The 13270-nt window shown below is 39.3% G+C and overlaps 1 protein-coding gene across 1 annotated transcript in view; it reads left to right on the top strand.

The window, feature by feature from the left end:
• The window catches only part of LOC111571026 (contactin-associated protein-like 4), a 144429-nt gene that overhangs the window by 70741 nt on the left and 60418 nt on the right, over positions 1 to 13270 (top strand). The window contains exons 6-10 of the mRNA XM_023274077.3: positions 1915 to 2090; positions 5378 to 5524; positions 7904 to 8171; positions 9137 to 9286; positions 12890 to 13061. Coding sequence (XP_023129845.2) covers positions 1915 to 2090; positions 5378 to 5524; positions 7904 to 8171; positions 9137 to 9286; positions 12890 to 13061 — 913 coding nt within the window. The remainder of the gene's footprint in view (positions 1 to 1914; positions 2091 to 5377; positions 5525 to 7903; positions 8172 to 9136; positions 9287 to 12889; positions 13062 to 13270) is intronic.

Below are 13270 nucleotides of genomic sequence, written 5' to 3'. Positions count from 1 at the left end.
CACATTCAGATCCATCTGACTTGTGTCACATCTGTTTTCAAAAGATTAAGATGGCATGGATAAATTCCAAGCTCAAGGCTTTTAAATTTCTCAAACCAATGGTTGGCGTCACTGTGGCTTCATCCATCTTTTATTTACGGCCTATTCTCCAAGGTGAAGAATTTGAATCTGAATCCCTTAAAACTGAGTTTTAAAACTGGATTTTAAGTACTGGAATTGAGAATTTAACCATCAGCAATTGAGAATTCAACACTCAGCTAATCTGCTCCAACAGGATGGTTTGGATGTGGTTTTATCATATTGACAATGTTGGGAACATAGGTTAAACAGCTGTCATCAGATTTTGATTTAAAACTAGGTCTAAAGAGAAATCAGCATGACATTCCTAATATATCCAGATTAATTTTGGGAAGTTTTAACAACTTTACAGGAATATGATGCACATCGGTATCAAGTCATTCCTTGCATTCTTGTTCCTTGCTGAAAGCTGGATACTACATTACACACTGACAGTTAACCTACTGCAGGCTGGAGAATCAGGCATGTTATACTGCTTATGGCCAATGTAGCTTCAAGCCACTAACTTCAAGCTGAAATGAAGGGCAGCCTGCATAGATCTGGTATGTTCTTTTCTTTCTAACTGTCCACCCCCTTGTTTTATTATTATTTTTAAAACTTTGTAGTCTTCAGCCTCAGCCAGGCTGACCATCACTGGAGGCAATTTGTCTGATTTTGCATGGATTCCTCTGGAGCCTCAAAAGACTACTTTTAGCATGTTCCAGGAACTGTAAACAGACTTTTATGTGTAAAATCTGTGGAGTTGGATGTGTGTAATTGGGAAAAAAATAGCACTTTTGGCTGTCATAGGTATTCTTATTTTTGTATCTATTTATCAGCAGCAATTAGTATCAACATTAAAGCCCTGTCTCTAATACTGTGTTGGTACCTGGCACTAGGACATTGGCAGTAGATCCTCTGAGTCCTCAGGGTTGCAAGTGTTGCCTCCATGGATCGGTCTCAAGTTTTGGAGGCCTGGTTAATGCCCTGGTCTCTTTGTCGTGTTCCTTAATCCATTCATGAGCAATGCTTGAGGTGTGGCAGGAAAAGTTATCCTGCTTAGAGAGTCTGTTGTCCTCAATGTGGGGTGGGTTTGGTCTGCAGCAGTGTCTGGGGACTTGGTACATGTCAAAGTACCAGCCACATGAAAGCCAAGACCCAAAGTTTCCCAGCAGAACACTGCATTGTAATGAGATGGTGAAGGTATTTTACCTGTCAGCGGTTTTAACGTTGTGGCTTACTGGTGTAGCTATCTTTCTGTCTGTCTGTCAAAAGGAGAATGCCCTTCATAAATAATGACTTGGTGTTTTTCTCTCCTTCTGTTGTAGCTCGTTCTGTCAGCAGAACCTCTTCTCTCTCTCAACACATTAGGGACTGCAGAGATGGATTCACTAGTTTAGACCTGCTGGTGTTGGTTCTGTCATTAATTATGTCCTGCGATCATTTTGCAGCATCATCATTTATCCTGCTCTGTCCTCCCTTTCAGCATACAGATATGTGCTTTCTAATGAGAGACTGTGACCTCAGTGTCCTGCTCCCTGTTTGAAACAAAGATGAAAATATTCCACTGAAGTGGCAGTGTTTCTGTGGCTTTTTTGTTTTGATAGATCAAACACCAAAATTCCTTTAGATTTTCTTGCTACCAGAATTAAGAGACAGTGACTGATTGCTTTCTAAAATGTTTCACGGAGGACACACAGGATGCTGACCTTGAAGTGTTTTTGAGATAACACACATCAGAAGGAATGTCCTTAGCGGGAAATGAAAATAAAAGCATTTCTGCATTAGCTCTTTTATCAAATTCACCATCACGTCAACATGACAACCCTTTTTCTCCTTCCTCCCTTGGTGCTGCAGGTGTGAGTTCACCCTCTGGTGGTCAGCTCCTTGTTTCTCTGGGTAGTCTGCTGGATGACCAGCACTGGCACCATGTAAAGCTGGAGAGACTGAGCACTCACCTCAACCTCACCGTGGATAAAAACACGCAGCAGGTTCATGTACCAGCTGAACTCAGCCACTGGCACATTCATACGGTGAGAAAAACACACACACACACACACACACACACACACATTACAATGATCACAAATCTATTAAGCATATAACACCCTGAAGAATTATTTGTATTTTCAGTCTTTACAGAATACAGTAGGGCATTTAGGTCTGTTTGACTTCATGTTGGTTACAGTGGACTTTAGTAGTGAAGCAAATGCATCCAAACAGCTAACAAGTGATCCTGCAGCACAATCAACCTGTTCAGTAGTTTGAATCTCAGTGAGGCAGTTACTCATATTCCGTTTAATTCGTCTCAAAACCCATGCACATGAAAACCAGATGTTTACACGTGATACAAGTGCATAGAATAGAATCCACACGCAGAAAACCGTCCTTGCAAGGAAGCAGTTCTGCTCTGCATACACACCTGGAGTCCTGCGAGCACGAAGTTGTGACAGATGCAAACTCAACCGTCCGCATGCACTCGTTTCTGTTCAACAGTTGCTTGCTCTCCAAGTTGACTTTTGAAATTTTTAGAAGCGGGACTGTGGATGATAACTCTGCTCCTTTGACTGACCATTACTACTCACTACAGTGTCCAGCATGTTGTTATGGTACGTGTCCACAGGATCCATCAATTTCTTGCATCCCATTCATTGTCTATGCGAAACGCACTGCATTGCATGGTGGTTGGGTTGCGACGCGTTTCAAGCTGCATTGTGCCGCGTCACCCCGGAGCTACCCACGACTCATTTCCATAAAATAGACTTGACTTCTACTTTATGCAAATTCCATGCGGTGAGCAGAGGTCCGACGCATTGCGAAACTTTCATTAAACGTCTAAACTAGCCGTCGTTGAACTAAAATGAGGACAAATTCAGCAACTGCGCAGCTTATTTCTCACCTCAGGTGTTTTCAGAAATACTTTTTGTGAAACTGCTTTCATTATAAGTGAAAGTCTGCCACTGAGCCATCATGTTGGTCCGACCCTTCTACCGGACTCAAGGTCTGAAAGGCTGTCATGTGACCACCTAGTGACTAGGGCTGGCCCGAATAGCAGTTTCTGGGCTCTGGATATTTGGCTCCGATAACTGTAATGTCCGACGCGGTGGTCAAACGGAGGAAGGAGTCAAATATTCGGCTCGGTTCTCAAAATAAATATTCGGATGCCACCGTCACGACCAGATGTTCGGGTCCAGCCCTACTAATGACCCGTCCACCAATCGGGTGATGTTCAGATGTGGTGCGTTTCCATGCCGTCCCTGTGGACACGTGCCATAACAGTGGTGGAAGATGTAATGAGACCTTGTATTTAGGTAAACTTAACGATACCGCAGTGTAGAAGTGTTTTCACAAGAAAAAAATCCTGAGTTACTTTTTGTTTACTTTGGTGAAAGTACAAAAACATTTGCATATATATATATGTATGTATATCTATCTATATATATATATATATATATATATATATATATATGTATGTATATATATATATATATATATATATATATATATATATATATATATATATACATACATATATATATATATATATATATATATATATATATATGTATGTATATATATATATATATATATATATGTATGTATATATATATATATATATATATATATATATATATATATATATATATATATATATATATAAAGTCCCAAAGGTAAAAGCACTCATCTCAGAATAATGTATATAATATTAGTGGATTATAATTTTTAATCCACTAATGCATTCATCACTTTAATGCTTCAGATATTAAGGTGAAGCTAATTTTAATATTTACTGCTGAGTAAATTTCCCCCTGGAGATCAATAAAATTTCATCTTGATCGAATAATAATACATCACTGCGGGACCTTCTAACAATACAATGTCAAAATTTCTTTGCAGCATTAATCTGAATATACACATGAGTAATTAAATTTATCAAATAAACATAGAGGTGAAAGTCTAACATTTGCCTCTGAATTGTAGTGGAGTTGAAGTGGCAGAAGATGGAAACAGTCAAGTACCCCAAAATGATCCTGAAGTGTAGCTCTTGAGCAAATGTACTTCACATCACTGTCCTCTGAGCTGTTTATGTAATTACCCAACACATTTCTGCTCTTGAATGATGTTGATGGCGACCCTGTTATAATGTAAGTGTTATAACCAAGCTAAAGGGCCACAACAGAAGGAAGACACACTAGGGATAACATTTAAAGAAGATTTTATTAGGCCAAATTAAGCCAGATTCATAGCAAAATTAAATAAGCCTATGCAGGGTTGCGGAAATCACTGAAGTCAGTGGTGTGTGTGTGTGTGTGGTGTACTATAAGGTGTAAGCCGGAACAAAAAGAGTGAACTAAAGCAACATAACCAAATCAGGTTGTGAGGTGTCTGTGGACAGAAGCAGCTAGAGTGATTAGACTGCAGCCAGAACGTAACCAGGAACACACTGAGTGCTACAGATGTCCCTGATCATTATAAGCAGCCACCTGCAGAACGCAGAGATACAAGCTCGTACTAAAACAACCCCCAAGAGACGTGTCCCCACATAAGTAAGAAGTGAGATTATTACATTTTCTTTACTGTTATTTTATAAATGGTCTGAAACTACATCATGTACTGTTCAGTTAAATTTTTCACTTTACTTTGAAGCTCGCAACCTTTGTTATTCTGGCAACTGTGAGGACCCACAGTGGTCAGCCAGACTGGATAGAAAATAAAAGCAACTCAGACAGCCAATTAAAGGAGCTTTATCATAGCTTCTACCTCAGCTTCATAGTCTAAGAAGTCAACTTGACGAACAAGTGAGGGTTGAACAGTTGTGAGCACATAAAGAAGGTTGAGTAAGCATTCATTACAGTCCTGTATTTGTGCACGTGGAGCAGAAATCTACTCGAGTATACTATAGTCTGTGTTCACATCACATGCACATTCCTAGGTTTTATTTTATTCATTAAATAATCCAGGCAACACACTCAAGACACATTAGTTCTCACATAATATGAAAAAGTAGGAGGTGGTCAATCTCTCTGCTAAACCGACGCATACAGTTGTTAACCAGGCTGTAAGAATTAGTCACAGAGATTGAGACAGAATTGTGTGCATTTAGCTGTTGATAAATTTCCCCATAGAGCACACTGAGTGAGTTAAAAGGATGTAACTATGGGCGTTTTGATAGCGTTTCCCCACGGGGAAATCTGTATGCTCTATAAAAGACAAGGATACAAAGTTTTTACACCAACCTCTAAATCTTTCAGAGGACAGTGGTTATTTGTACAGCAGGTTCACTGAAATGTGTGTGTGCGTGTGTTGATGTTTTGTGCAGCTGAGTCTGGCGGCTGTGCAGAGTCATGGACTGCAGAAACCCATCCTCTCCAACAGGAACTTTCATGGCTGCATGGAAAACCTGCTCTACAGTGACCTCCACCTGATACACCTGGCTAAACACAACAGCCCCCAGGTCACTGTAGTGGTAAGTTATTGTGTTTCAGCATTTTTAGAACATCTTTATGGTAATCTGGCATTCAGAGTCCATCAGAAGGACAAATAGGTGACTGTGGGGATATAGAGTGTTGGAGCTATGGACTAGCATTTGGGGGAAGTGTTATATCAAGTAGCTATGGGCTTCAGAAGTAATAGCTTGTGGTGATTCATAGCAAAACAACCCCTTCTCATGCCCCGTAGCTAATAATGTTCTCTTTTTACATAGTTTCAGTTCAGTAGTTGTTTATGGAGATGTGTCCAGTATTTAGTAGTTCAACTGCTAAAAGCAAAGATTTTAGAAATATCAAAGTGTAGTAGAAAAACAACACTGTGATTTTATTTTTCTCTCCTGATAATCTTCTTGCAACCACACAGATTTGTCTTGTCGCCACTCTTCAGTTCCCAGCCCCATGTTGGAAATCCCTGCCACAGACAATGTTATGTTACCATGCAGTAGAGCACCTCCACCTCCACTCTCTGAGCAGCACAAAGCTTTCCTGCTTGAGTCTGTAGGAAAAAAAGAGAATCTGATCTTTTCTTTGATGTAAAGCCAAAGATACAAGACAGTGTGCATAAAAGAGAAAAGTCAAATCCACATCCAAAGACGGATTAAAGAGTGAAATAACTGCTTTGATGGAGGGGTTGTTCTTACAGATTCAGCTTTGTGAAAGTCTGTTTATGCATTCAGCAGCTTTCAGAGTAAAATCTGAATTCTGGATCAATTCTATATCAATTAAGCGACTGTGGCATTGTTTTATTCTCATTAAAAAACGAAATACTCTGAACGTTGAAGGATTCTGGTTCATCTCTGAAGCTCATGGGAACTGTAGCATAGAGCTCAGTCTGACTTTGTAAACTGAGCAGAAAATAAGTGGTTTCCTAGGATATAGTTAGGATTTTATTTTATTTTTTTATATATATATATATATATATATATATATATACATACACACACACACACACACACACACACACACACACACACACACACACACACACACACACACACACACACACACACATACATACATATATATATACATACATACATATATGATAGTTCGACCTGGATCCTGCATTGCTGTTTGGTCTTGTATCATTGCACACTGTGTATGGTGAGATAAAACCACAGTGTGTAGGTGTGATTTACAAGAGTGCAAAACATCTACCATTATTGCACATGTAGTGAATCACTTACTGTGCAGTTGCAACAATTGAAAAAAATGCTCTGATACTTTCTGACTTCATATCTATTAACTTAGCAACAGCACGTACATGAAACCTTTGTTTAGAAGTGGGTGATGATTGATGGCTTCAAGGTTATTTAAAGTATTTTTTTCAATTAAAGGCAAGAACAAAAAAACTCAAAAAAACAAACAAAATAATGAAAAGGTTTTGCTACCTTCTCATGATTCTCGTAAAGCCCTGCATGGCTTTGACTGTCTTTTCATCACAGTGGTAATTAATTATATCTGTCCATGGTTAACATGCTTTATCAACACTAAAATCAACCGCTGCCATGATGAGAAACTTCCAACAAGTTCATCACTTTTGTTCCGTTCAGACTCCTCCTCTTACTCTTTCCTTCTTTTTTTCCCTTTATATCATCAGTGTCAGTATTATGCTAATGGTCACTGTCATGATTATTATTGTCATCATCATTATTTTCATTGTCTGCATCATCCTCCCTATTTTTACACTTGTCATCATCATCAGCATCATTAGCGTCATCATGATCGCCTCCATTATCATCACCACTGTCATCACTTCTACATTTTGGAGTTAGAAAGCCCAGAGCAATAGAACTGCAAAGGAAAAGTGGAGAAGTTGAAAAGAAAAAGACATTAATCAGTGAAATTTATATGAGCTATACTGTGGAAATCAATGTACAGTGTGTAATCACATTATGGTATTATCATCACATTACATATCTAATGCTGAGGATCTTTATTTTCCTCCAGAGGCATGACTCATAAGTTATATAGTTGTATTTTGGAAATTTTTGACATGCTAATGCTAATCCTTACTGTAATAGTATTTTTTCTGTTCCATCCTTTATATTTCCCTGTGCATGCAGGGATCAGGAGATGTGACTGTAATTGTAAAAGTGGGAGCAAAATCTATCTGACCCTGATGCTTCAGGCTTTGAATGGCAGCTTACAGCATTGTAGCGGCTCAGCTGATATCAGTATGCTAATACAGGTGTCCTTTTCCAGAGAGGTGCTGATGAGACCTCTGTGACACCCAGTCAAACCGAGTCAGCCTCCGCAATTGATGAATATTCATGTTTTATTACCTCTTTCATAATCATTTCTCTCTCTCTCTCTCTCTCTCTCTCTCTCTCTCTCTCTGCTTTTCCACATCTCAGGGCAATGTGACCTTTTCTTGTGCTGAGCCAGTTTCAGTCGCCGTGACATTCACTGACTCCCACAGCTTCCTTCAGTTGCCCAGCCTGACGTCCTGGTCATCAGGGGTTGCTTCTGTAGCACTACAGTTTAGGACGTGGAACAAGGTCGGACTGCTCTTGACATTTGACCTCCCACAGCAGGATGGCACAGTGCTCCTGTACCTGAGCGAGGCCAGGCTTCGTCTACAGATCAGTAAAGCTGGCAGGGCTCCGCTAGAGCTCAGCACAGGTAGGTTCAGTCATGACTGTTCGTGTTCAACACCTCTGAATCTACTGATTCAGACTTTTGTTGTATCAAAGCAAGGCACTTCTCCTAATTTGGCAACTCCCTGTTGGTTAAATGGACAGAGGGAACAGATAAGCTGGATTGATGGTCTGGTCCACTTTTCCCACTTCAGATTGTAGATGGCTGTGTCACCTATTATCTGCAACTTTCCAAAGCTTTCCATCGATCTGACATTCACACACACTTCACAGAGACTAACCAGCTGTGTGGAGGTGAGAGAGGAGCCGCACATTGTACCTCATTTTCTTAGTTCTGGTTTCTATGTGTGTTGTGCTCGAACTATTTATGGCACTTTTCATGTGTTCAACCCAACACAAAACTATCAGCATCTCCGCTGAGGGATTGTCCAAAAATGTGCAGCACCGTTCCTGTTTTTAAACAATATCGCACCTCTCCCCTCCTTACGAATTTGATCGTCGACTTTTCACACCACCTCCCAGTGTGGCAGTTTGGAGTGACTATGAACACTTTCCTTCCCTGACATGGTGGGACAGCACGTCTACAAACTAGTTCAGAGAGACCATAGCCCAGCCCACACATCTGTTTCCACCAAGGCAGCTGTCTGCACACATCTTGCATTGAAGTGTGACCTGAAGCATCTCCTTAGGCTTCAAATGTATTTTCTCCTTTTCGTGTGTGAAACTACGATGTGATCTCACAGAAGTACTTGACATAAACACATCAGGTGTAAAAATTGGTGGAGGAATGAAGCTGCTGCTGCACTGCTTATGTCTTGGTTTCACCTAACAGCTGGTGTAGAGTATAGATCTCAACTCTGACATCTGTCTTCAGAAGACAAAAAATGTTGTTTGACTCATTACAGACAATAAACTCAGACATATAGGTCACCTTAAGATTTAAACCCAGTGACACCATGTCATTGATTCTGTGTGTCTACTTACTGCCAGGTTCAGGTCTGAATGACGGTCAGTGGCATTCTGTGGAGCTGAACTTCAGACAGGATCATCTGAGCATCACAGTGGACAAAGACGAAGGAGCCACGGCTCACACCATCATCCCTCTTCCTCTGACCACACACAGTCAGCTCTTCTTCGGTGGTAAGACGACATCAAAGAATGTGTGTTTTTTTTTTCCCCGATAACTTTTAAAATACATGTGTATACTGGAGCAGAGTTTCCATGAATTTCTAAACATTTCTGAAGGCCCTCTCTTGTCGAACACTCTAAACTGTATTTTGCAGTGCGTGATGGTAAAACTGCTGACACAGACGTTCGAGGCTGGTTAAAATTCATGCAGGTACTCAGGTAATAATTATCATCTCCAGATCTCCGTTGGAGGTTTAGTAGCACCCAGAGAGAGATGAAGTCATAAAGCTGCTCAGTCTTTCCCTCCTCCTGCTCTGTCCTCACTTTTCTTCTCCTACTCTCTGTTTCTTTGACATTTCTGTCCTCTAAGTCATCTTCCTCCTCTGCCTTGCCTTCTGCTTCTTTCTCTGATTTTTTTTTCCCTCTTTGCTCTTCCTTACTCGATGCATTACCAGCACTCTCAGTCGCCTCCCCTTTTATTTTTTCTTAAGGCTTCTTCCCTTTTATCTCTCCACCTGTCTCTGCAGCTTGTATACTTTCTCCCTCCAGTTCAGATTCACATGCAAATAAAGACAAACTGCATGCTGTGGATGTATGCAGTGCATTAACCTGCTGCATCATCTCATTGTCTACTAATGAGAGTGAACAGCCTTTTTCCTGTTATATGGAAGTCCTCTGGTGACATTGGATTGTAGGTCACCTTATTTATCATACATTAGTTGTATATAATCATTTAATCAGCAGTTTTGACACGCTGATATTGTAATTGTAAGCACCTATAAAAACATGTTGCATTTTTTATTAATGTACAGTCTTTGTCAGCAATTTTAGGTTCTCTTGTGAAGACATATTTTGCATTTTTACAGCAGTGCTTCACTGTTTTTTCATGTATCATCTGTTCATACACTTAAAGCTGCATATTGGAGGAGTTGACAACTACATTTACTGTCTGAACCCCAAACAGTTTCTGACTGTTTTTTGCACAGATTTTACACTCATTTCACTGCAATATAAAGTCCTGCAACTTTATGGAAACAGCACTTCCACGGCCACATCTGTTATGTGTACAACATTTTTCCAAGTGCACATACACTAGTCAAAAGTTTGGACACACCTTCTCATTCAATGGTTTATATTTAATTGATTGTACATTGTAGTTTAATATTGAAGACATCAAAACTATAAAAAAAATACATATGGAATTATGTTGTAAACAAAAAAAAGTTTATCTTCACTATTAATCTATAATGTACAAAATAATACAAATAAATAAAAATAATTGAATGAGAAGGTGTGTCCAAACGTTTGACCGATAGTGTAGATGTTACCAAGGCTGGAAACAAAAGGAGGCTCCACATACTATAGATATTTTTACTATTGCATTTTTTGTTTGTGTCCATAATTTTCTCCTCTTTCTTGTTCATCTGAAAAGTCCCTGAATTTTCATTACATGACTACTGGACATGGCTGCATTGCTACTGGCTACATGCTTGTGCCAAAGAGCACAGAGTTTTGTTTTTTTTTACTGAATCTGGTTTGTTATTTTGAAGGTAGCAGTCTTTTCAACCCCACAGGTGGGTTTTGTGGCTGTGAGAATTAAATCTCACATCTGCTGTACACAAATATATTGTAGTTTCTTATGAAGTAAATCATTATATTCTGTTTATGAATGGTAAACAGAATAATCACAGAAGCACAGTCTTCATATGAAAAAACATACAGTGAGCTTGACTGCTATAGTGAAGTACTGGGATTTTATCCTCTAAAGTAACATAATTACAGAAAAAACTCAGTTTTCTTGATGTAGTCTATTAACGCTACATATTCAAAACTTCTTTCTTGCGTCATCCTCACTGCCAAAAGGAAAATAGTCTCTTCAAAATCTTTGTCTAAGCTTCTAAAATTCAAAGTGACAACGAGCAGTGACTCATTATTTCCCCTCCTCTGATGGGAAGTGTTGAACTGTGAGTGTGATGGTTGGGCTGTAATTAGAGCAACGCCAAGCCGGGAGCAGAAATGCTGCATTTGGTCACAGAACACCACCATCTAGGATCAACCTCAAGCATGACTCACTGAAGGAAAAGACATGGAGCTCATTCAGATTCAGATTCATCAAAGAGTGGTTTTATCTGACAGCCTCCTCTGGTCTGCCTGGGGGCTTTAATGAGGATAAACACAACGGCTCATCACACAGGTCAACATAATGGAGTGGTGAACAAAAACGGTTTGAGGTTAACCAGCTAATAAGTAGAAAACATCCAGTCATGATTATATGATGAGCTGCTTTTTTGAATTGAATGTGAACTCTGCTGAGAGAAAAATCATTGTTGGTTAGGCACTCTTTTTTATATTTGATAGAAAAAAGCTACTTGACCTATTCCTCCGTAAAACCAGGAGGTCAAAAAGTTTTGTTAAATATCTCAAAATCTACAACATCTCAACATCTAGTAGTTTTTTAGATTGATACAATATTTTTGCACAGACATTAGTGATCTTCAGAGGATGAATCCTAATGACTTACTCCAGTGACTTTCCCTCCGGTGTCTATAGGCAAGAATTAGATGACTTTCATTAAATTTAGAAGGATGACATTATTTTTTTAACAATGATGCTTGATGGTCTCTTGACTTTATGTCTAGATTCATAATCAGGTCCAAATTTAAATTTGTCCAACACTTCAGTCCAAATATCTGAACAACCAAATTGCCATCAGCCTCTGTAGAATTTGATGTTCTAATTAGCTAATGTTGGCATAATGATGATGCTAAATCAAAATGGTAAACATTATTCCTGCTAAACATTTGCATGCTAGTATTGTGAGTGTTAATGTTGCCATGTTAGCACCTAGCTCAAAGTGTCACTGTGCCTGACAGTGCTGCTAGCTTGACCTTGGCCCTGTATCTTTGAGGAGAGTTTGCAGAGATGCTCAAACATATGATCAATCTATAATTCTATAGAATGATCCAGTTTACTAGGACAAAAGAATGTTAAGCTAATGCTGTGGATCATAACCTTTCTTACAAGTTACTTGGTGTTCTAAGTGACGCTGCCAACCTTCTACCAACCTACAAAAATGTTGTCATCTACCCAAGTCCACAAGAGTCCACGTGACCCCATCTGTGGATGTCTGTGTGCAGCCCATGCTGTACATGACTGTAATATGTAGATGCTGATCTACTGTGCATTTATGGAAAAGAACATAACAACAACATAATGGTTATTATGCAGACAATGTAAAGTTGGATCACAGCATTGAGAGTGTGTGGCACGTGCACTAGTTCTACATAAAACCCAAAAAGATTTTTTTCTAAAATTTCATAGGTCATGAAAATATATACAAGAGGATTAGGGCCACTGTGGAAAACGCATTTAAGTTAAGACTAAGAGAAAGAAAACAATGGTCCTAGTCCTTCTCCATTAAAACATGATTATCATGTGTGATGAAGATGCATTTTGTGGCTTCACTGAAGAAAATCAGGATTTTGTTGGTTGTTTGTGCTTGAATTAATTAAAATAAATTTAAAACTTTTATTCCATTCCTATTGATAATCCTCTCAAACAGCATACAGACAAACAGTCCATTAGTTGAGTGTTGTCATGTGTTTCTGTCCTCAGGTTGTCCGGCTCAGACGAGCAGTCAGGAGTGCAGGAACCCCTCCAAGGCGTTTCAGGGATGTATGCGTCGCTTAACCCTGGATGACCAAACTGTTGATCTGATCAGTGTGCAGCAAAGGCTGCTGGGAAACTACAGCCACTTGCAGATTGATATGTGCGGCATCGTCGACAGGTTAGTCTCCAAAAGTACCTGAATTATTTTCTCTATTGTTGATGTGAATGTACTGGCACATAAGCAAACATCCACTATTATGTGACAACAGTCCAGTTTAGTTTTTCTTTTTAAGGTCTTTACATTCATTAACTTTCCTATTAAGTTTTTGTGCTTTGTGTGTTGTTTGAAAGTACCCTGCAAACCCAGATGGGTTGAATTTAATAAGT

The sequence above is a fragment of the Amphiprion ocellaris genome, chromosome 2 (genome assembly GCF_022539595.1).
Source record: "Amphiprion ocellaris isolate individual 3 ecotype Okinawa chromosome 2, ASM2253959v1, whole genome shotgun sequence".
NCBI classification, from domain to species: Eukaryota; Metazoa; Chordata; class Actinopteri; family Pomacentridae; genus Amphiprion; species Amphiprion ocellaris.
Note: the sequence above shows the minus strand (reverse complement) of the source record. Positions and strands in the feature narration are given on the sequence as shown.